This window comes from Microcaecilia unicolor, chromosome 10, assembly GCF_901765095.1.
Source record: "Microcaecilia unicolor chromosome 10, aMicUni1.1, whole genome shotgun sequence".
In the NCBI taxonomy this organism is placed as follows: Eukaryota; Metazoa; Chordata; class Amphibia; order Gymnophiona; family Siphonopidae; genus Microcaecilia; species Microcaecilia unicolor.
The window spans coordinates 188,815,069-188,840,857 of record NC_044040.1 but is presented as its reverse complement, the minus strand read 5'-3'; the positions used below and the strand labels follow the sequence as shown (position 1 = coordinate 188,840,857).

At 41.7% G+C, this 25,789-nt stretch overlaps 1 protein-coding gene across 1 annotated transcript in view; it reads right to left on the bottom strand.

The window, feature by feature from the left end:
• Positions 1 to 24,770, bottom strand: part of IL12A (interleukin 12A) — a 31,809-nt gene extending 7,039 nt beyond the window's left edge. The window contains exons 1-2 of the mRNA XM_030215669.1: positions 24,719 to 24,770; positions 22,915 to 23,075 (exon numbers count right to left, since the gene is read on the bottom strand). Of these exons, the coding sequence (XP_030071529.1) occupies positions 22,915 to 23,075; positions 24,719 to 24,770 (213 nt within the window). The remainder of the gene's footprint in view (positions 1 to 22,914; positions 23,076 to 24,718) is intronic.
• Between the last annotated feature and the right edge of the window lie 1,019 nt (positions 24,771 to 25,789).

Genomic DNA, 25,789 nt, shown 5'->3' with positions numbered 1-25,789 from the left:
TTTCTCCTTTCCTCCAGGGTATACATGTTCAGGTCAGCAAGTCTCTCCTCATACGTCTTGTAACGCAAATCCCATACCATTTTTGTAGAGTTTCTTTGCACCGCTTCAATTCTTTTTACATCCTTTTACAAGCCTACTCTAAAATGTTTTTTGTAGATTTGTTATACCACCCTTCATACCAAATATATTAAAGCAGTTGCTTTGTAAACGCAATCTACGCTACTACTGATCACTGGTATTAATTGATTCACACCAACTAACTGACACCAGAAGAAGTCATCTTCAGTGGTGGTCGACTCCGGTGCCTTTGCTGATGATCTGTTTCTGACTCCTGACATCCTGCGTGCACGTCCTGCATGGGGCTACATACAGGATGTGCATGCAGGACGTCAGGAGTTAGAAACATCATCAGCGAAGGCACCGGAGTTGACCTGCGCTGAAGAAGACTTTGGCTGGCGGGGGGGTTTGGGACCCCTGCCAGCAGAGGTACCTGGTGGCGGCGGGTCAGCAGCAGCGGGGGGTCCAAAGTGGCGGGGGGGGGGGGGTCGGCGGCTGGGGGAGGCGAGCTAAACTGTGCCCCCCCACCTCGGGGTCTGGACCCCCCTCCCGCCGAGGTCTAGCTACGTCCATGTTATTGGGGGGGGGGGGGTGAGATGCCATGGTTTGCCAGGAATTTTTTTTTAAACATTTTTGGCCTGGGCCCTCACTGTGTTGCAAGCAGTGGCAGATAGCATGGGTGCCCTGTGCAGTAAATGCAGGGCAGATGCTGGACACGCACCCTGCATTCACCGCAAAGGCATTGCACTAACTTTTGCTGTTAACGTACGGTAAGTGCAAAACTTAAACATACTTTAATAAAAACAAATTTGCACACTAAGGGGCAAATTCTATATATGGTACTGAAAAAAAAATCTGTGCCCAAAAACGCAATTCTATAAGCCTTGCTTAACGTTAGGAACGGTTTGTAGAATAATGCTTTCACCCGGGAATCACACCTAACTTTAGGCGTGGCCATTTGAACCAACTGAAATGTGCTGCAAATGTATGCACCTAAATTAGGTGCATATCCCCCTTTTTCTATAACAACTAGCGTAAATGCTAGGAACTCCCCATTCTGCTCATAACCCTCCCATTTCTGCATCCCCATTTTTTTTTACTCGTACATAAAATTCCAATTAAACCTAATTAGTGCCAATAATTGTTTTTTAAAAGCCACTTATTGGCACTAATTAGCTCATTATTTAGTTAAATGCTACGAGAATTCTATGGGATTTGCGTTACAAGACGTATGAGGAGAGACTTGCGGACCTAAATATGTATACGCTGGAGGAAAGGAGAAACAGGGGTGATATGATACAGACGTTCAAATATTTGAAAGGTATTAATCCGCAAACGAACCTGTTCCAGAGATGCAAAGGTGGTAGAAGAGAGGACATGAAATGAGATTGAAGGGGGGGCAGACTCAAGAAAAATGTCAGGAAGTATTTTTTCACGGAGAGAGTGGTGGATGCCTGGAATGCCCTCCCGCGGGAGGTGGTGGAGATGAAAACGGTAACGGAATTCAAACATGCATGGGATAAACATAAAGGAATCCTGTTCAGAAGGAATGGATCCTCAGGAGCTTAGCCGAGATTGGGTGGCAGAGCCGGTGGTGAGAAGCGGGGCTGGTGGTTGGGAGGCAGGGATAATGCTGGGCAGACTTATACGGTTTGTACCAGAGCTAGTGGTGGGAGGCAGGGCTGGTGGTTGGGAGGCGGGGATAGTGCTGGGCAGACTTATACGGTCTGTGCCCTGAAGAGGACAGGTACAAATCAAAGTAGGATATACACAAAAAGTAGCACATATGAGTTCATCTTGTTGAGCAGACTGGATGGACCGTGCAGGTCTTTTTCTGCCGTCATCTACTATGTTACTCACGTTACTATGATGCATGCAAATTGTGAGCACACTCAAATTTTTTGCATGCAAATTTTGGCGACTTTTATAGAATTATGGGGTAAGCATAAAATTGCACATGCAAGGTTATGGAATGAGATGGATATTGCATTTTTATTAACATCTAAGTTGCAAGCTATCAGAATCCAGTGTAGAATATATTACATTGTCTATCCACGCCTGAGTGTCCATATACTGGAAGAATTTAAAGGAGATTAATAAATGAAGGTTTAAGCCAGTTAATGACAAATGACTGAAAACTGTGATAGTTATTGATGGAGCCAGACTTCTGATCAATGGTCTTTTCCCATGTAATTAAGTAGAAAAGAATCCCAAATAACAGATATATTCAGAGCAATAACCAGAAATAGACTACTTCTAATTGCTTCACCTATCGAAAAAATCTAATCTGACCTCATAATAGGGAGTAGAACATTTAATAGTTACTGTGTGCTGGAGAATCAGCAAATAGCAATTCTAAATGAACATTAAAACAACCAATCATTGCTAGAGATAATAGAAATCATATTACTAGATATGATTAACTATAAAGAAGCTGAAGAATCTGTATTACGGCAAATGTAAGCCACATTGAGCCTGCAAATTGGTGGGAAAATGTGGGATACAAATGCTACAAATAAAAAAATAAAATAATATTATAAATAATAAAGCAGATGAATTGCTAGCTTTAGAGGCTGTCCTGATGAATGTGTGGCATTGCTGTGGACTATCTTGTGTTTTATTCCTGAGCTTGATTTCTGCTCCTAATTGGCAGGAGGAGGGGATAATATGGAGGCAGTGTGTTCCGCAGCAATGAGAGCATTCCAGCCATGCCCCAACATCAACAGTTATGGGATGGGGGGTGGAGGGGGAGGCAATTAGGGTACACTTATGCGAGGTTCCAGAGGGTTAGAATATTGCCCTGGTGATGGCTGGGCTACAAAGGAGAGGCAAAAAAAAAATGGAAGGTAGTTGTACAACAATGGTTTTCAGCTGGAGTTCCATCAAAGGTGGCTTTGGTTTTTTTTTCTGCAGAATAAGCAATTACTCACAGGCCCCCTCCCTGAGGGGGAGGGGCAGCCACTCTGCTGTGCAAATCAATTCTTTTACATCATCAGCTGTGGTACCTTACTTGAACAAGTGGCCAGGTAGGCACTATGGATATTGTTCTTCCTTTTTTGCATGTCATATCATGGGATAAACACAAAGGAATCCTGTTTGGAAGGAATGGATCCACGGAATCTTAGCGGAGATTGGGTGGCAACACCGGTAATTGGGAAGCAAAACCTGTGCTGGGCAGACTTCTATGGTCTACACCCTGATTGTGACCGAATAGATATGGATGGGCTTGAGTGTGAATTTTTAGGGGCTTCGACGTTAGCTTCAGAACTTTTAGTACAAGAAGAGTGCTGGGCAGACTTCTACGGTCTGTGCCCTGATCGTGACTGAATAGATAGGGATGGGCTGGAGTGAAAATTTTAAGGGGCTTCGACATTAGCTTCAGAACTTATTACAAGAACAGTGCTGGGCAGACTTCTATGGTCTGTGCCCTGAGAAAGGCAAGGACAAATCAAACTCGGGTATACATATAAAGTATCACATACCATGTAAAATGAGTTTATCTTGGACCGTATAGGTCTTTATCTTCCGTCATTTACTATGTGAAATGAGTTAGTTAATCTTGTTGGGCAGACTGGATGGACCGTTCAGGTCTTTATCTGCCATCATTTACTATGTTACTCTTTGGGGTTCTACATGGAATGTTGCTACTAACTGGGATTCCAGAATCTTGTAACTCTTTAGGATTCCAGAATCTTCAGAACTTTTAGTGCAAGAGCAGTGCTGGGCACACTTCTACGGTCTGTGCCCTGATCGTGACTGAATAGATAGGGATGGGCTGGAGTGAAAATTTTAAGGGGCTTCGACATTAGCTTCAGAACTTATTACAAGAACAGTGCTGGGCAGACTTCTACAGTCTGTGCCCTGAGAATGGCAAGGAGAAATCATACTCAGGTATACATATAAAGTATCGCATACCATGTAAAATGAGTTTATCTTGTTGGGCAGACTGGATGGACCGTTCACGTCTTTATCTGCCGTCACTTACTATGTTACTATTTTACTCTTTGGGGTTCTACATGGAATGTCACTACTAATTGGGATTCCGGAATCTTGTAACTCTTTAGGATTCCGGAATCTTCAAACCTTTTAGTACAAGAACAGTGCTGGGCAGACTTCTACGGTCTGTGCCCTGAGAATGGCAAGGAGAAATCATACTCAGGTATACATATAAAGTATCGCATACCATGTAAAATGAGTTTATCTTGTTGGGCAGACTGGATGGACCATACAGGTCTTTATCTGACAATCATTTACTATGTTACTATGTATGAAAATTGTGGAGGTAGTGGAGAAAGAAGAGAAACTAAATAATTTTGCATGCATTAGCAGTGTTGACTCAAGGGTGGTAATAAATTCCAACAGCATGCATAAAAATCCATTGCTAGGTTTCAGGAGAAATCCCTAAATGGTTTGGGGCATGCTGCTGACATTACTCCTAGAATAGCTGTTACCTTTCTGCACCCTATGACTCCACTGTTCACAGTTTCATAGAAATTTGGGCACTGAATGGCTTAAACTCACTGAGAGTTGCATGGAGATAGATTTCCAAAGCTTTTTTTTGTTGCTATTCCTCCTTTCTCTTACTGGTTATTTATTCACTTAACATATTTATAGTCCGTCCATCCAAACAAACATCTGGACAGAATACAATAAAATATGCATAAAATAAAACATCACAAACAATAAAACAATCTCCCACAATACCCAACAGGCATTCAAAACAACCCCAAAAGTCCTCAAGAAAAGGCCTTACAAAACAGAAAAGCTTCAACTGCTTTTTAAACTTTTAAGAGTACTTTTATAAAGCATTTTCTGCATGCAAAGTCTGAGGAAAAAGGTTTTTATAAAACTGTGCATTGCATATGCATGTAAAAGCTATTGAGTGCTGAAAGTGTGCACATACAAACAGACCACGGGACTTTCTATAAATGGCGCCGCGATTTCATCACTGGAAAAAATCAGCGTGGAGTGTTATTCTATATATAGTGCTCTGGATTGAGCAAGCAAAAAATGGGTAAAAGTGAGGAGAGTTCCAAATAACCAAGAATTTATTAGCCAAAATTAGCTGACCCAAGGAGACCCTACATGGGCCGTGTTACGGTTAAGCGCCCTCCTTAGTGGTGGTAGCAGTCCAGATTAATCAGTTTTGGAGTGTTTGTAAATGGAAAAAAAAAACATAACGTAAATAAGTACATAAGTATTGCCACACTGGGACAGACCAAAGGTCCGTCAAGCCCAGCATCCTGTTTCCAACAGTGGCCAATCCAGGTCACAAATACCTGGCAAGATCCCAGAAAATCTCAATACATTTTATGCTGCTTATCCCAGACATAAGCAGTGGATTTTCTCCAAGTCAATTTAATAATGGTCTGTGGACTTTTCCTTTAGGAAGCCGTCCAGACTCTTTTTAAACCCCGCTAAGCTAACCACCTTTACCACATTCTCTGCATGGCGTAACACACTGTCAACTCTCCAATGGTTTTTCCATTAGATTGCAGCTCTGGATTGAGCACCGTTTATAGAATAGTATTTAGAGCCCATTTCAGCACCAAATGTTGGGCACCAGTACGCCAGCTAAATGCTGGTGAAAATGCTGGCACCCAATTCTGGGCATTTTGGCACAGAAATTGGGCTATTCTATAATCTCATTTGCAACTGTTAGGAATGCCCCTAGCCACACCCCCTTTTGAGTTGAGTGCTAGGTGATTTAGATGCATGGGGTTATAGAATCGGATACGAGGAGATGTGCATGCAAATTTCAATTATTACCTATTAACTGCAATAATTGATTGTTAATATCAGTTAATTGCTCAAAAGATAATTAATTTGTACACGGATCTTCCATCCCCATGCAAATTTTGGCATCGAAATCTCAGAGCCATATATGAAATCTGGGGGACCATGCTTAGGCATTCCTAGGGGGCATAGTTTGAGTGGACAGAAGCAGATTTGCAATGCAGAGGTGTATTTTATAGACTATTACCCAGATTCTGGATACCACGCCTAGAGATCCATGCCAAAATTGACACGGATTCTATAACAATGCACGTAACTTAACAAGCTAATGAGCGCTGATAACAGCACTTAAGCAATAATGAGCACTAATCGGCACTGATTAGAATTTAGGCACACAACTTGCTAAGAGTTTTCTGCAATCATGTGCACTGAACTTCTAACGTGCTCAGACAAAAAGGGGTGTGGTTATGGGCAGGGAAATGGGCATTTTGTGGGTGTTCCAAAATTTATGTGCTAACTCCCGGCTCCGTTCCTTCTATCTTGCTGCTCCCTATGCCTGGAATAGACTCCCTGAGCCAGTACGTCAGGCTCAGTCTCTGGCTGTGTTGAAGTCTAGGCTTAAAGCCCACCTCTTTGCTACTGCTTTTGACTCCTAACCATGACTCTCTTACTCAACACCCTCACTTATCACCCCTACCACTGCAATTTCCCCACCCCTAGCTGTCTGTTCGTCTGTCCAATTTAGATTGTAAGCTCTGTTGAGCAGGGACTGTCTTTTCATATTAATTTGTACAGCGCTGTGTAAGTCTAGTAGCGCTATAGAAATGTTTAATAATAATAGTAGTAGTAGTAGTTATAGAATATAGCTCAGTGTGCCTACATCTATGTGCCGGGATTTACGCCACATTTTGGTTGGTATAAATGGACGCACGTGGGCTTCTGAAATATCACCTAAGCCTATTCTAGAATCGGCGCCTAAATCTAGGAATTACACACAAATTTACATCATCTTTGGAGTATGTGCAAATGGGTGTGTATGAATTTCTACATCAATAGGACATAGGTGCCTTTTAGAGCTCTCAGGTAGCCATCCCATTCATTATAAAATTACCCCCCTAAAGACATCCTCCACCCAGTGATGCGTTTTGCTTTCTTTTAACTAATTCTTTGTTACACTGGTATTTCACTTTCTAGGTTAGGACAGAGCTGCTAAAATTATATTTCTGTCCACAGTGTATAAAGCTTATCTAAATTAATTTCCCAATCCAGCGTTCCTCCTCCTGGGTTAGATATATTGGAATTCAGGTCATTATAACAGCAGCGATAAATTGTTTAGAGCTAATTACCCAGATCTTGTTGGCAAACTCCAGAGAGACTTACTAATTTGGTCAAAATATAATTATACCTTAGACTAGAAGGATTATTCTGATAAAAATGAATCTATTACCAGGACTTTATTACTGATTTCATTTTCACAATTGAATTCCTTACTAATTTGCTTAAGAAATTTTTGTAAAAAGATATTGCAGTTGGAGTGGAATCACAGACCCAGAGCAGCTAACGGCATCATACAGATTTAATTAGTATTCAATTAAAATAGTTCCTAGTACCAAGCACTGGGTGAAATAATTTTGACTCCTGAAAAGAAAGCAATGACAAATTTATAAAATTCCTTTCTTGACTTCACTTAAATTTTGAGACATCTAGCAGGAAAAATAAATTAATCCTATGGACGGTATTTTCTTTATAATGGGGTACCCACTATGGCACCTAGCTGTTCACTAATTTATAAAGACACATAGCTGCCTATCCTGCTTATTTTCGAAAGAGAAGGGCGCCCATCTTCCGACACAAATCGGGAGATGGACGCCCTTCTCTCAGGTGCAGCCAAATCGGCATAATCGAAAGCTGATTTTGACCACCCTCAACTGCAGTCCGTCGCAGGAATGGCCAAAGTTTAAGGGGACGTGTCGGAGGCGTAGCAAAGGCGGGACTGGGGTGTGGTTAACACATGGGCGCCCTCGGCCGATAATGGAAAAAATAAGGGTGGCCCTGACAAGCATTTGGCCGACTTTACTTGGTCCATTTATTTTCAGGACCAAGCCTCAAAAAGGTGTCCGAACTGACCAGATGACCACCGGAAGGAATCGGGGATGACCTCCCTGTACTCCCCCAGTGGTCACCAACCCCCTACCACCAAAAAAAAAATTAAAAACATTTTTTCCAGCCTCTATGCCAGCCTGAAATGTCGTATGCAGGTCCCTGGAGCAGTGTTAGTGGGTGCAGTGCACTTCAGGTAGGCGGACCCAGGCCCATCCCCTCCCTACCTTACACTTGTGGTAGTAAATGGGAGCCCTCCAAAACCCACCCGAAACCCACTGTACCCACATGTAGGTGCCCCCCTTCACCCATAAGGGCTATGGTAGTGGTGTACAGTTGTGGGGAGTGGGTTTTGGGGGGGATTTGGGGGGCTCAGCACTCAAGGGAAGGGAGCTATGTACCTGGGAGCAATTGATGAAGTCCACTACAGTGCCCCCTAGGGTGCCCGGTTGGTGTCCTGGCATGTGAGGGGGACCAGTGCACTACAAATGCTGACTCCTCCCACGACCAAATGCCTTGGATTTGGCCGGTTTTGAGATGGCCGGCCTCAGTTTCTATTATCGGCGAAAATCGAGGCCGGCCATCTCTACGTCCGGCGATCTCAACATTTAGGTTGACCATCTCTAAGGTTGACCTAAATGTTGAGATTTGGCCGGCCCCAACCGTATTATCGAAACGAAAGATGGCCGCCCATCTTGTTCGATAATATGGTTGGCTCCGCCCCTTTCCGGGGCCATCCCAGGAGATGGCCGCCCTTAGAGATGGGCGCCCCCGTTCGATTATGCCCCTCCACAGGACTCAGTTTCAAAACACTTATGGGTCCTTTTACTAAGCAGCATAAGCGTCTATGTGCGCCCAATGCACGCCAAAATGGAGTTACTGCTCGGCTACCACGTGGCTCTTGAGGTAATTTCATTTTTGACATGCGTCCGATAAGCAGGTCCGAAATGTATTTTCGGACACGTGCCAAGTGGCATCTGATGTGTGTAGGTCATTACCACCCAGTTACCATGTGAATCTTTACCGCTAGGTCAATGGCTGGCGGTAAGGTCTGAGACCCAAAATGGCCACGCAGCAATTTTTATTTTGCCACATGTCTATTTTCTCCAAAAATTTTAAAAGGCCTTTTTTACAGGCGCGCTGAAAAATGGATCATCGTGCACTCAAAACCCTCGCCTACACTACCGCAAGCAATTTTTCAGCGCGCCTTTGTAAAAGGATCCCTGAGACTTACAAAGTTCCATAGGTTACCATATAACTTTGTAAGTCTAAGTGCTTTGAAAGTACGCCATGTACCTTAATAAAATACTAGCACAATCAGCAGAAAGCATGCCTACTTTACAGGTGTGAGCACTTACCTCTGTTCTTGAGCAGGTGTACATGGCTGCACCTAAGTCAGTGTTTCCCAAGTCTGGTCCTGGAGTGCTTCTTGCCAGTCAGGTTTTCAGGATATCCACAATGAATTTGCATGAACTTCATTTGCGTATACTGCCTCTATTACATGCAGATCTCTTCATTGTGGATATTCTCAAAACCTGACTGGCAAGGGGTACTCCAGGACTGGACTTGGGAAACCCTGACCTAGATTATTCAGGTAAGCGCGTAGTTCGATGTGTTTTATCATCTATTTACACACTTGCAAACTTTACCTAGATTCTGCCCCTGTACACACCTGTCAACAAAGTGCATGACATCATGTCCTAAGTACATAAGCATCGCCATATTGAGACAGACTGAAGGTCCATCAAACCTAGTATCCTGTTTCCAACAGTGGCTAATCAAGGTCACAAGTATCTGGCAAAATCTCAAAAGAGTAAAACAGAATTTAGCTGCTTATCCTAGAAGTAAACAGCGGACTTTCCCCAGTCCATCTTAATAATGGTTTATGGACTTATCTTTTAGGAACTTGTCCAATCCTTTTTTTTAAAACCCTGCTATGCCAATCGCTTTTATCGCATTCTGTGGCAAAAATTCCAGAGCTTAATTACACATTGAGTGAAGAAATATTTTCTCCAATTTGTTTTAAATGCATTTACGTTTCTACCAGTTGGTGTTATAAAATTATCTCCAAAGTGCACACCCTATAAGAATCCCTTGATTTCTTTTAATTTGATATTCAAAAATATTCCACTACTGTCAAATATCACCATTGTACATAACGGATTATAGTCAAAGGCCATAAACAATAATAATATTTCACACACTCAAGTTATCTCCATCACTACCCCATATTAAATAATTCTAAAACCACCCTCTCAATTACAGTCACCTAATAGCTCCCATAAGCTAATATATATATTTAGATCAGACCTTGATTATTAAAATACTTCTTTAACTACCATGATTTGGTTGTTTCTAAAATATTACAATAATCGTTCATATTTTTCAACTCCTCTGGCAAATTGCTCTATAATTCTGAGACTGTCCCTGAAAGACAACTTGCCTGCATCTTCAACTGAATTATTTTCACTGGCGGCAATGATAAATTAGTTACTCTACTAGACTGAAGACTTCTTTCCAGCACATAAATTGACAGTTTTTCTCATAGGCACTCTGGACCTTATAGGTCAAACACAGTATCTTGAATCTAATTCTTGGCATTCAGTGCCAAGCGTATAACAATGGGGTTACTCTATCCTATCGCTTACTATAAGTTATCATCTCTTCGGCCATATTTTGTATACATTATAATTTTTAAATGACGTTCTAGAATACCTCAACTCCAAATAAGTTGCATTACAGTAATCCAGGTGACTTAATAATGAATGAAATCATGTACATGTAAAAAAAAAAAAAGATCTCAATTGCTGAATCATCTTCAATTTCACACGAGCCTTTGTTATTACATTTACTATTTGAGATTCCAACGTAAGATGTGAGGACAGCAGAATTCCCAACATTTTGACCTTGGGATGTTACGATTCGCTAATGATACAGTCATCTAGTTCTTTGATTGAGGGTCTCTGCTTACCTACATTATCTCTGGCTTTTTTCATCATTGAGTTTTCCCATAACCAAATATTTATAGCCTTCTTGCAGGGAAATTATCAGTGTGGGCTACCATTAAGTTGTATTTTATTGTTAGTCCAGCTTATTAGTAAGTTTGTCTCATTGCATAAAAAGTGGATTTCTTCCTCTATAGATTCTTCCTCCAATGGACGAAAACATGGAGTCTCTATACTTTTTCATCAAGATATTAACCCTTCAATAAGTACATAAGTAATGCCACACTGGGAAAAGACCAAGGGTCCATCGAGCCCAGCATCCTGTCCACGACTGTGGCCAATCCAGGCCAAGGGCACCTGGCAAGCTTCCCAAACGTACAAACATTCTATACATTTTATTCCTGGGATTGTGGATTTTTCCCAAGTCCATTTAGTAGCGGTTTATGGACTTGTCCTTTAGGAAACCGTCCAACCCCTTTTTAAACTCTGCTAAGCTAACCGCCTTCACCACATTTTCCGGCAATGAATTCCAGAGTTTAATTACACGTTGGGTGAAGAAAAATTTTCTCCGATTTGTTTTAAATTTACTACACTGTAGTTTAATCGCATGCCCCCTAGTCCTAGTATTTTTGGAAAGCGTGAACAGACGCTTCACATCCACCTGTTCCACTCCACTCATTATTGTATATACCTCTATCATGTCTCCCCTCAGCCTTCTCTTCTCCAAGTTGAAAATGCCCTAGCCTCCTTATTATAAAAGCCTGGCTTATTATAAAAGTATCTATACATAATATGTTTTATTAGTGAACATATACATCCCATGCTGTCTATTAAAATACTAGCCGTTGAGCCCGTGAAAACGGGCTACTTTTGGAATGGGGGGGTTTCCGAGCCCCCCCGAGGTTGGCGCCACCCCGCCCCACCTCCCCCGGAGTCGCCGCCGCCGCCCCTCCACCCGGCCCGAGCAGCACTGTAAACTTACATCAGCACGCAGCAGCAGGCACATCAGCAAAGCTGCCGTCAAGGCGGGCTTCCTTCTCTGCCTGTGTCCCGCCCTCGTGTGACGTAACGTCGGCGAGGGCGGGACAAAGGCAGAGAAGGAAGCCCGACGGCAGCTTTGCTGATGTGCCTGCTGCTGCGTGGTGATGTAAGTTCACAGTGCTCGGGCCAGATGGCGGGGCGGCGGCGATTCCGGGGGAGGGGGAGCGGTTCCGACGTCTGCAGCATGCCAGTAGAGACTTCCCTCTCTGTCCCTCCCCCGTCGTCACGTATTGACGCGGGGGCAGGGCAGAGAGGGAAGTCTCTACTGCGCATTTGTGAGTGAGTACGGTCACTCGCCGTTTATATGTTTGATTTTATTGAATATTGTGTTGACATTATAATAGAGCATGCTATGCTATACTTTGTATTGTTTGAATATTTTTACTGCTGTAATTGTCTGTTTCTTATGTTTGACTTAATCTTGCTGTACACCGCCTTGAGTGAATTCTTTCAAAAAGGCGGTAAGTAAAGTCTAATAAATAAATAAAATAGCACAAGTTGGTGGTAAAATAAACCATCTTAGCAGTAAACCCATGTTGATAACTTTCTCCTATAATCTGTTCCATAGAATTATTAAATGGAACAAAAAACCATATGCCATCTACACTTAGGGCGTAGAAATCCAAGAGAGGCATATGTGTCAGGCGGTGAGAGTCTGCTAGGTACGGATGGGGAGAGGGATCTTGGGGTGATAGTATCTGAGGATCTGAAGGCGATGAAACAGTGTGACAAGGCGGTGGCCGTAGCTAGAAGGTTACTAGGCTGTATAGAGAGAGGTGTGACCAGCAGAAGAAAAGAGGTGTTGATGCCCCTGTACAAGTCATTGGTGAGGCCCCACCTGGAGTATTGTGTTCAGTTTTGGAGGCCGTATCTTGCTATGGATGTAAAAAGAATTGAAGCGGTGGAAAGAAAAGCTACGAGGATGGTATGGGATTTGCGTTACAAGACGTACGAGGAGAGACTTGCGGACCTGAACATGTATACCCTGGAGGAAAGGAGGAACAGGGGTGATATGATACAGACGTTCAAATATTTGAAAGGTATTAATCCGCAAACGAACCTTTTCCAGAGATGGGAAGGCGGTAGAACGAGAGAGCATGAAATGAGATTGAAGGGGGGCAGAATCAAGAAGAATGTCAGGAAGTATTTTTTCACGGAGAGGGTGGTGGATGCTTGGAATGCCCTCCCGCGGGAGGTGGTGGAGATGAAAACGGTAACGGAATTCAAACATGCGTGGGATAAAAATAAAGGAATCCTGTACAGAAGAAAGGGATCCTCAGGAGCTTAGCCTAGAATGGGTGGCAGAGCTGGTGGTTGGGAGGCGGAGCTAGTGTGGGCAGACATATACGGTCTGTGCTGGGGCTGGTGGTTGGGAGGGGGGACTAGTGCTGGGCAGACTTATACGGTCTGTGCCAGGGCTGGTGGTTGGGCGGCGGGGATAGTGCTGGGCAGACTTATACGGTCTGTGGCAGAGCCAGTGGTGGGTGGCAGGGATAGTGCTGGGCAGACTTATAAAGTCTGTGCCAGAGCTGGTGGTTGGGAGGCGGGGTTGGTGGTTGGGAGGCGGGGATAGGGCTGGCCAGACTTATACGGTCTGTGCACTGAAGAGGACAAATAAAAAAAAGTAGCACATATGAATTTATCTTCTTGGACAGACTGGATGGACCGTGCAGGTCTTTTTCTGCCGTCATCTACTATGTTACTATGTATATAAAAATGGAATAAAGGTAAAAGAGTATATCAAATGCTTGTTGGATTACTGGTTCCTTTAGTACTCCGTCTATACCCTTGATACTTTTTGGTCATCAGATTACTTCTGATGACTCATGTATTTAGGGGTATAGATTGATTCTAAGCTTTCATTTGACAAGCAAATTTCTAATGTAAAATCTGGTTTCTTTTGATTACGTCGTTTGCATTCAAATCGACATTATTTAGATTTTAATTTATTACATACATTACTTCATGCTTTTGTTATTTTCTGTCTAGATTACTGCAATACAGACTATGCGGGTCTTCCTCAATTTCAATTACACCGACTTCAAACCTTTCAAAATTCTGCAATTCGCATGCTGTTTAGGACAAAACGTTTTGATCCTGTAACTTTATTATTTCTTGAACTTCATTGGTTACCTGTTCTGTATCGTATTTGGTTTAAAATTTTGTTTCTTACTTTTAAGGCGCTATGTTCTGGAAGTCCTGCATTTCTTTTTAATTATTCCCTACTCCCCATCTCATACTTTTCAATCACTTGACACCAATCTTCTTGTATTACCATCCCCTAAACAAGGCCGATATGAGACAACCTGGAATTCTGCATTTTATATTTTTTAGCTCCGTTTTTTTATGGAATAATTTACCTTCAGATATTAGGTCTGAAGTTTCTTTGATAAAATTAAAAAAAACAAATTAAAACTCATTTTTTCACTTAGTTTTTTCAGTCTAGTTCTTGTTAGTTTCACCTAGCTTGTTCCTGTTTGGATTGCACACACTCTAATTTGTAATTTTTGAATGTAGATATTTTTATTTTATCTTTGTATGGATGATTGTCTACTTTTCTATTGATAATGGTGTTCTTTTTCTTTGATTTGATTTTATCTTAATATTTTATATTGTTAACCGCTTTGAACTATTATTATGTGAAGGTGCTATATCAAGTTTTAAATAAACACAAATATAAACTGCAAAATATAAATTAAATAAGATCAGTGAAAGAGGTGATCCTTGAGCAACTCCATATTCCAACAGCATCACTTTAGAATAAGTTGCCCCTCCTACAACGTAAAGGTTCTGTCTGCCTTCCCACCTTTTGAAACTGACTTCCTCATATTCGATACTGGAGAATCTCAAGTCCCATCTATATAGGCTTATAGTTCCCAAACATGTCATGGCAAACCCTTGCCAGTCAGGTTTACAGGCTATCCACAATAATATTTATGAGACAGATTTGCATACACTGCTCCTATTGTACTCAAATCTATCTTGTGGATATTTAGTGTGGATACCCTGATAACCCAACTGTCTGGGGGGGGTGCCCCAAGATGGGTATGTGAACAACTGATATAGGCCAATTCCTTTTCAGAGATGAAAGTGGTTATTGTAGAAGTCCTATTCACAATTTGGACATACATAAACCAGCAATTAGATGTGTATATCCTAATTTTAAAAAGCTGGGATAATGCACATCCAAATTGCAAATATGTGCATTTTGCAAGGGGTGTGGTCTGGCTATGTTTAGGTTGGAGCTAAAATATATACATTCATTCCTCATTTCAGAAGAGAATGCAGATGTATGTTCCAAAATATTAATGTTGAGTTTTACACCTGCTCCCGGTGATGCCCAGGTTATCTAAAGGTATTCATGTTGTACAGTGCTGGAGGGATTAGGGGAGGTCACTTCCTGAATACCCCAGTGTTTTTTTGTCTTCTGGAAAGTGATACTGGCAAATGATATGGGGTCTGTGACGGCTTGTGGAAACATAGACATGTATGTTTTTTAACAATGGTAGACATAAATGTGTATGTGCTGGCACAGGTATGTTATGAAATACCAACATGCACATGTATGTGCTGGCACATACATGTGTATGTTGCCATGTTGACCTCGTTCATATTTTAGATATTGACAATTGCAAAATGGCCACTGCTGCCACATGTAGCCAGCACATACATGTCCAACATTCCTGCATGTTTTTTTTTTTTTGAAAAGGATCTATGTTGGCAGATCCTTTTCTAAAATGCTAGCAGAAATTGACACATCAAAACCTGGATGTTTCAGTTCTGATTTCTAAGTTCTTTCTAGAATCTGTCTTCAAATGGTAGATTTTAGTTACCTACAATCTAAGGGGTCCTTTTACTAAGCCGCATAAGCGTCTACTTGCACCCAACGTGTGTCAAAATGGAGTTACTGCCCGGCTACCGCATAGCTCTTGCGGTAATTTCATTTTTGATGCACATCTGATACCCACGTCTCAAAAATAAATTTTATTCTCGGACGCATGCATCGGATGCGCGCCAAGTGGCATTTGTCCTTTTACAATATAGATGTGGCAGTGAGTGAAGGATCTAGTTAAACATTTATCTGACATTGAATTGTCCCTGGATCCAGTAATGTTCTCCTTAGTTTATCTGTTGGAAAAACTCCTCCACTTTAGAATAAGATGACAATTAATCTTTTGGTCCTAGTTCTGTGTTCTGTAGCAGCTACTTGGAAATGATAGCAACCCTCAGGCATAAATGAGTGACACTAAATTTGGGATGTTTGGGTAATGGAAAAGCTAACGTAAGTGATTAGGCAGAAAATATAAATATTCAGAAGTCAGTGCCCTTTTCTCAGAAGCAATTATATGTTTGCCAGCTGCTGGTGGAACACGTAATTGCTTTATCTGTAGGCATCAACATTTCAAAATGACCCAGGGCAGGGAGAGATTAAGGCATAGGCAAACTAGGCATATGCCAAGGGCCCAGATGTTTAGGAGGGAGTTTCTCAAATGTGCTAATTCAGTGGCTCTGAAGCCAGATTCTTACACTGGCGAGTTAGCTGTTGGCTGAAAGAGGAGCTTGGGAGGAGGAGGAATGGGAGCCAGTTGTGTGTTCAGAGCACTGTCTGTTTCCCCCCCCCCCCCCCCCCCACCCTCCATCGGCAGGAGAGTCACCAAGCAGCCTTCTTACCAACTTACTTGACAAGTTTTCCTCTGCATGGAGGACCCCTTTGTGAGAGTTTTAAAATAAATCTATGATGGGGGCACAGGACCCAGCAAATGGTCAACCCTGTTCTAATAGGGGTTGCTAAACAATAAAACTGGACACAAATTAAGGAGCCTTCTCAATTTTAGGGGTACTCACTGTGTTCCCTTTAAGCTGAGCGAGAATCCTCCACCGACATTCCTGCGAGTGGGGGGGGGGGGGGGTGTGTGTGGTGGTGGTACTGTTTCAATTTCACATTTTCAATGATAAGGGACAAGCGAACTTTGCAGGACTTCAGGGAACCTGCTTGTCTCTAGTGAATGAAAACACAACATAGAACCACACCCCCCCCTACTGGCAGGAATGCGATTGGAGTACTACCTCTCAGCATGAAGGGAACACTTAGCATCCACAAAGCTGGTTTTTATGGCTCTCTGTCTGTATTAAAAAAAAAATATATATATATAGTGCCTGTATTTCAGGCCATGGTAGTCAGCGACAAGGAGGTTTTATGACAGGAGATGGTATTTGACATCAAAAAGTTGAAGCCATCTCCCCCGCGCAGCCACCATATTTTGTGACCCCAAACATTCGCAGACGCTACTGAAAACAATAGCAAACTTGTCAGGTTTATGACTGCCTACACGTGTGTTTTTTTTTATTTGACAGCTTTTTTATTTATTTGAAAAGCTTCCCATATGTAACCCGAAGTTTTTTGTGTTTTTTTTTTAACCTCGGGGCTTGGAGGGGTTTCCCCACAACTCATCCTGAGGCTCAGGCAGAGCCGAGGCCTTTCATAAACATGCCCTCTACAAAAATCGAGCCTCCCATGGCTCCAAAAACAAGACTGCCGCTCCGGAGCTCCCGCACCTGCAGACTGTGGTTCATGCCCCAGGACCCCCCCCAAAGGTAACCCCCCCTTCGGTTACATATGGGAAGCTTTTAATAACCCCCCCCCCCCCTACACACACACACATAGGCAGTCATAAACCTCACAAGTTTGCTATTGTTTTCAATAGCGTCTGCGAATGTTTGGGGGTCACACAATGTAGCCCACAGAATGGGCCAGATAGGCTCATGCTGTCTCCTTTTTTTAAACCTCCTTGGTAAGTGGTTTTTAAGCTGCTGACAGGCATGTGCTAAATTAAGCCAAGATATTTAATGCCACACCATGTCTGGTCTCCAGCATGGAATATCCTTTAAGTTCTGTCACCCAGAAGTTAACCAGGCATCGGCCAATATTCAGACCAGAGCCTAGTTAGTTCGGAAAATAAAGTTAGGACAGTCTTTTTGTGGTTCTAAGTTTATATGTTACTTAACTGGTTAGCAGACTGAATATCAACACTAGCCAGTTACAAGCTGGCTCTGTCCTCAGACAGTGCTGTGACGGTCACAACTAATATTTACTATTATTATCTACTTAAATGTTGCTGAATATTGGTAGATGACCAGCTCATCAGGGTTTAACTGGGCAGTTTAGATCACTAAACAGCTAGATATTATTTATTTATTTTGTAACATTTGTATCCCGCATTTTCCCACTTATTAGCAGGCTCAATGAGGCTTACAAAATACCGTAATTGTTTACATAGAACAGTTTTCCTTCAACAAACGTAGAAGTTTTAATGGCCTGGTTTGCAGAGGAGCGAGGGCAGGCAAGAATTTATCCAGATAGTGGCTACATTCTGCTGTTATCCGCATAAGTTATATATTTAGCTTAGGCCTGCTAAAGAGCAAACCTAAACTGAACGGATAGTGTCAACACGGTGATCATATTATTTGTATATTCAATGCTACGTCTAGATCAGTAGTATGGCTAGAAGTGTATTTCTGGGTGGACCTTTGCCTTTCCTCTCCACCCTGCTCCATTCCAACTCCGCCTCCCCTCCAGTTAAAGATTAATACCTTGGCTGGCAGGAATCTCTACACCCCAAAAGCTGAAGATGTCCTCTACAGAGGCCCTTGGGCATCTGAACTGAGCATGCATGGGGGAGGGGGTTGCTGGCATCAGCAGCTGGAAGTTTACTGCTGACTTTCCTGCTGTGCAGATGGCCCAGGGTGCTCTGCAGAGGGTGTCTTCAGCTGGTAGAGATTGATGATCTCCACCAGCAACACCAACGAGGTATGATGGATGGCCCTGAACCCAAAGTGGTAGGACCCTGTCCATCCTGGCCCACCCATGGCTATGCTGCTGGTCCAGATGGGCAGTGGCCCTGAGTAAGTGGATTATAAGCCTTAGGGCCAACATTTAACTTAAACCAGTCATCATGCTGAATGAATACTGGTCCTTAACAAGATCAAATGGAGTCATGGCAAAAAATGGAAATGAAAAACTTTCTGCCTTCGGACTACTTTGGAAATTCTCACTAACGATTGTCAATTTGTGCATACTGATTTGATAAATAAATTGTCATTTTATCCTTCTGGAAACTTATGCCTTATGTGTCTTTTGTAGACACAGATATTGGAATATTTTTCTAGTGTCCTTTTGATGTGACTGATATCTTGATAGTAGGATTAAACTAACTAAACTAAAAAGTATTTATATACCACAATAACCTTGTGGGTTCTAGATGGTTTATAGATAATAAGAAACCAGCTTAACTTGAGAATTTACAGTTAACATCAACACAACTAACAAATTAGAGTATCATACAGTCTAGGTGATTAGTACAGGAACTTCTCAAACAACCATGTGTTAAGAAACTTTCTAAAGTGCATGAGATCATCAGTAAGTCTAACAGATAAAGGAAGATCATTCCAAAACTTAACATCTATAAAAGATAATGAGGATTGAAACATCCTTTTATATCTAACTGTTTTAAAATAAGGCAAATGCAAGACTAATCTATTTCTCAATTTTATAACAGGTGCATGAGATGGAAAAAATAACAATAATGGTGAAAGACCAAGAAATATCTTGAATATCATAGTACAAGCTTTAAAATAAATCCTGGCTTGAATCAGGAGCCAATGTGCTCTAATTAGCAGTGGAGTGACCCTGTCAAATTTCTTTGCTGCATAGACCTGACGAACTGACACATTCTGTAGAGTTTGCAGTTTCTTCAGGATTAGTTGCGCACAGCCCGCAAAAAGCACATTACAGTAATCTAATTGACTTAAGACTAAAGCCTGAAAAGCCAGTCTAAATTGACGGGATTCAAAACAGTGCCTGATCTTTGTTATTCTTTTTAAAGTAAAGAAAGTCTTCTTAGTGGAGTTGGCCTAAATGATTTTCAAAAGATAGATTAGTATCCAATAACGTTCCCAGTAGCTTTAGTTCTGTTTCAATTGGGAAACAGGTCTGATCTATATTTATGGTCTAGCAGAGAACATTCTGTTGAGGATTGGCTGGGATGGAAAATTTAGTTTTTTCTAAATTCGGTTTCAACTTATAGGTAGTTACCCAGTTTTCAACTAATTTGACACAGAATTTAATTCTGGCGTACATATTAGTTAACACTAGTAAAAAAGGCCCGTTTCTGGAACGAATGAAACGGGCGCTAGCAAGGTTTTTATGGGAGTGTGTATGTTTGAGAGAGAGAGCCAGAGTGAATGTGCGGGTATGTGACAGAGTGAGACTGTCTGTTTAACAGTGTGTGTGAGAGAATGAGAGTGTGTGACAGGGCCCCCTCCCCTGTTCCTAATGCCCCTCACCCCGTTCCCTCCCCTCCTTTTCCTCCTCCTTCCCACACTTTGGGTTCCTTAAGGCTTTCAAAAGTCTATGTACCCCCGTGGCCCTAACGCCCAGTATCCGGATACCCCACCGCTTTCCTCCTCACCCCTCCCCCAAGATGTAATACTTTCACGTCCTTCATTTTAAAAAAAAAGTGTCCTATCTACCCTGTGTACAAATGCCCGGCATTCAGATTGTGTTCCTCTCATAAATTTTCATTTCTTTCATTCATTCAGAACTCCTTCAGTCTTTTAAAACTGTCCTATGTACCTTGTGTGCTAATGGCCAGCATTGAGATTGTTTTCCTGTCCCAAATTTGCATGTCTTTCAGTCATTCACAACTCCCCCCCCCCCCCCCCTTCTCCAGTTTAACACTTTCGTTTCCTTCAGTCTTTTAAAACTGTCCTATCTACCCTGTGTCCTAATGGCCAGCATTCAGATTGTTTTCCTTTCCCAAATGTTCATGTCTTTCAGAACTCCCCCTCTCCCCCCATTTAACACTTTCGGTTCCTTCAGTCTTTTAAAACTCTCCTATCAACCCTGTGTCCTAATGGCCAGCACTCAGATTGTTTTGCTTTGCCAAATTGTCTGTCACTGAGGTCAGTGCTTGCCTGCCTAGCAGACCACTTCCTGCAGGCACGGTCCCAGGCACATCCTGTTGGAGGTGAGAATTATTATATAGGAAGGATATCTTCCCAAGAAATAAGTAAACTAAAATCATCTGCATAAATAAAAGTTTTCACTGCAGCTGCATATTATGTTTTACCCAAAGAGGACATTACGATATTAAATACAATGAGTGACAAGGGAGACCCCTCGGGAATGCCACAGTTGGGGGCCAAAGTGGAGGAGTTCTCATTCCTCATCCTAACCTGATATGTCCTCACTGTCAGGAAACCTCTAAACCAGTTCCAGACCAGACCTACAACACCAATCTCATCCAACATCCACAGCAATATCTCATGGTTGATCACATAAAACGCTGCTGATAGATTGAACTGAATTAGCAGCACCTGAAGTCCCTTACCAAGCCAATATTTCATTTCTGCTAGCAAAGCACACACTACTTTCTCCGTACTGAAGTTCTTCCTAAAGCTAGATTGAGAAAAAGATAGAATATCACATTGATCGTTGTTGTGTAATTATTGCCTCTAAAATCTTTGCAAACAAGGGGAAAGATGCCACTGGTCTATAGTTACTAACCAAAGATTGGTTAGTAACTATAGACCGGATTAATATTAATGTAAGGATAATGAGACACAGATAAACAGGGTAAGCCCCTTGTTCCAGACACAGGGTTAACCAAGACATTTGCCATCCTAAGAAAACAGATGATGGAGATTTAAACAAATAGCCAGGACAGTGATCCAAAGTACAATGAGAAGAGGAATACCTTAACAGCAATCTTCTTGTCTCTTCAAGATTGATTGGTTTAAAAGAGGTCCATGCTCTATCGCCATGAATATCCAATTCCAGTGACAATGGTCTAATGGAGTAATTTTATACTTTTCCTGGCGATGCAGATGGCAGATGCTAAATGTGTCTTATCAATTTTAGATTTAAAAAATTGCGCAAGCTCCTGGACTGAGGGTCTATATTCATTCTCCGACTGCATGACCTCTTCTGATTCTCTAAGCTTGTCTCCCAGATACCAAAAGTTAAAATAAAATAAAATAAAAAACCACCTTAATATGTCAGGTTCTTAGAGGCATATTTTTAGGTACTCCTAAACTGAAAATGAAGTCTAGATAAAAGCTATGATAGATACTGAACCTCAGCTATTGTAAATGATGCTATTTAAATCAAATTAAAAGTTAAAATTCTGTTGTCATGGCCATAGGTGAAAGTAACAGCACTTCTGTGTCAGAGTCTCTTAGATCCAATCCTTCAAGTCAGGTTTTTTAGGGTATCCACATGGAGGTGCATGAGATATGTGCATACAATGAAGACAGGGCATCCAAATTTATAATAGATATCCTGAAAACCCAACTGGCTGTGGGGTGAATAGGACAGATTTAGAAGCTGGTGCCTCGGTTAGAGAGAGAAAAATGGATTGACCCTTGCCTCTATGGGCTAAGGCACATTGGCAGTGGTACACAGGAGGGGTAATACAGCCACTGATCTCCTATGATTGCATTTTCCTGTCTTCTCCGTATATACCCTGGATTTCATTGGCTAGCTCTGCCAGTGAAGACACTTTGAAAAGCATGGAACTTCAGCTGAAGAATTTAAAGCAGCCAGTACTGCTCAGTTCTCGTTATCCATAAGATACAAGATTTTAAGATTTGTAGTCAGTTAATTATAATCCCTTGTAGACATGGAAATAATGGTTAAGAAACTAAAATAAATACTAGAAGGTGATAAAATTTTTATTGGTGTAACTTACTGCATTTGTTGACTAGTTAACACTATTCTGATTTGAGAAAGGGGATGTTGGCAGGGTAGAGCTGGTCAGAATATGTATTAAGTCAGTCCAGTAAAAGAGGAATCACCTTAGCTTATTATTTTTCATTTGCTAACCTTTATTTCCATGAATTCAAGTGGACAAACATGACGTCCACCCTACTTTCTCCAATTATATTTAGCAATTTGTATTACATTGTAATGACTTTTCAGGTTATTAAAATGTCAAAAGATAAATGGCAGCTTCTAGCAAAGAAAAGACCCACTTACCTGTTGTTGATGCCAGGTTTCGTTGGCATCGGTTAGTAGTTCTCTAGAGAGGGTAAAACATTTGGTCAGGTTCACGCCTCTGCTCTCTGGCATTGCCAGCGATCCGCCTTTGGCATGCGTGGTCAAATTAGAGATAATCAGTGCCACAATTAGCCAGGAACCTAAAAAATAGCAAATGAAGGTCATGTAACCACAGGTTTTAACTTAAAGCTCCTCCCTGTAATTTCCTTGAATACAGGTATAAGGGTTCACATCCTTACAGGACACACAGATAACGTTTGCGGGAAATAAATGAGTTCACACCAAGGATCTAACCTATTAAGAGTTTTTCTAACAGGCACAATGGCGAACACCCTTGAAATTTTAGGAAACCGATGCAAGATACAATGATTCCCAATTTCAAAGTCACACATATCTAATCCTCATTTCAAAGTCACACACTCTTTAAATAGCTAATCCCACAACTCAATGATAGGTAGACAAAGATCATCCTAATATCAAAGAATATGAATCCATGGAATGATATAGCAATAAGCATACAAGAGGGTGGTCTGTGATAATCCTAGCAAAACTCACACAGGGAAGTGCTGCAGCTGTACAACTTGGTCATGATTTCCTGAAGAGGTCAGTGTGGTGGTGGGTCTTGGGTCTTTGGAATGCTGTGCAAGGAGACTGCTGGAACAGTGATGTGCTGCTAGGTAGCAGAAGAGAACTTATATATACTCCTCAGGATAAGAAAGAGGAGTTCCCCAAATTGTCTCTCTTTCTGTACAGCAGATACTTGGTCGTATGTGTCAATGTGAAACCCTGATGTTACTGCTTTCAGACTACATTTGTTTTGGCTGCTGAGTGAGGGTAAAAGGAAAGTCATTTGAAGATCCAGGTTTGATCCACGAAACTCCCATGTAAAGTTTGCAGAACACATTTATGAGACTTTTGTGATTTTGAGGGTTTGAACACGTCTTTCATTTTAACTTGTTGATCCAAGTTCAAAATGGTCGTTTTATTTGAAAATAATGTTTTATTTTCACTCCCACAAATGTATAGGAAATGTATCAACACTATTAATTAAAAAAAAAGCTGTATTTTACCTTCGTTTGTGGGGGGGGGGGGGTCTTTTACCATTATATTCCTATGGGTGTCTTAGTGTTTACCGCCAGCTGATTTTTACCACGAGCTAAAAACACTAGCGCAGCTTTGTGAAAGGGACCCCTTCATTTTTTTTGGCCACTCTATTATTTTTTTAAAGAAATGGGCCAATAGTCATTGGGACTTTTTTCAACCCACACCTAGATTTTCAGAAACATTGACTGGGTAATGCTGTTGAAAATCCCTTCTGAGCACCCCAGCACTATCGAGATAGTTCTGAGGTGGTCTGTGGGCAGAGCCTGGGAAGTTCCAGGTTATCCGATTAGTGGTGTTATTCAATCATCTAACGGGGTCAGGTAGAGTTAGGGCCAGGACCAACCCAACCATTAGGCGAGACTAGGTGTCTGCCTAGGGCAGCAGCTTCATGGGGACAGCAAAAATTGTTGCACTCAGAGCAAGATAATAGATCCTGACAACCACACAGACTCAAAGAACCAGAAGCACATTCTTTAACTTGCAATTTTTTTTAGAACTTTGTGTTATGATCACGATAGTTGAATTTCATTATCAAAATCTGGGAGTAAGGGGGCTACAGGCTAGGGGCTGAAAATTAATTGTTGAAGGTATGCCCAGGTTACCCTTACTTTTGCACCATCTCTGGTTAGGACATCAGAACACTTAGTTTTCCATGTACCAGCCTAATAATCACCGATACCCAGATAACTGCTGGGTGGTCTGGTTATATCCAGATAATCAATGATGGCCATTGTGCAGATACAGCACTGAATATCGGGGCATAAAAAAAACCTGTGGCAGCCGACATTAAAATCAAATGCTGACCACCATGACTGAATATTAGGTCATGTATATGTGTGTGTGGGGGGGGGGGGGGGGGAGGCGGGAGGGGAAGTTTTTAAGAAAGGAAATTACACATGTGACCAGTCATCAATAAATTCCAATACAAAATTATCCAGTCATTTTTTAAAATCTTATTTCTGCCCTTCACCTCATTCCCCTACAGCTCCTCCCACTCTCCCCAGAGGAATCCGAAATCCAGTATATTAAATAATTTTCTCTATTCTTTTTGTACACATATATTATTTTGTCCATGATTCAGTCTTCATAACTGTCAAAAATGTTCTTCAAAATGTTTGAAAGTTCTTTAGATACCTTTAATTTTTGCTATCATCTCTTTGAGATTTCGCTATCATCTTTTCTCTGTGGTCAGAGATCTACCTGTTCATTCATATTAATACAATTCGCCTCTTTTTGTTTAACTGGGTGTTCATCTTATGCATAGAATTTTTATGTTTGTACTATAATGCCTCCTATTAATAACACATTTGCCAAAAGAAATTGGCACAAAGCAACAGAAGGATGCTTTTCTTGTAAAAACGTTCAAATCACTATTTTCAAAACGCATTTTAAAGATGTCTTTTTATGCAGTTCATCTGCAGTGCATCCACATCACAAGGGGGCATGTTGGGGGATGGGATCTGGGTATTTTGCTGTCATAATAGAACAAAGCAAAAATGTCCAGGGCTAAAAGTTGGACGCTTTTGTCTGGACTTATTTCAATAATGTCTAAGGTATAAAAAGATGCTCTAAATGACCCCCCCCCCCTCCCAAGGATGTGAAAGAAACAGTATATACCAGCCTCTATGACGGCTTCAGATGTTATGGCCAGGCCTATTAGAGCAGCAAGCAGGTCCCTGGAGTAGCCTAGTGCACTGTGGAGAAGGGGGCCCATAATCCACTCTGTTACACTTGTGGTGGAAAGTGTCAG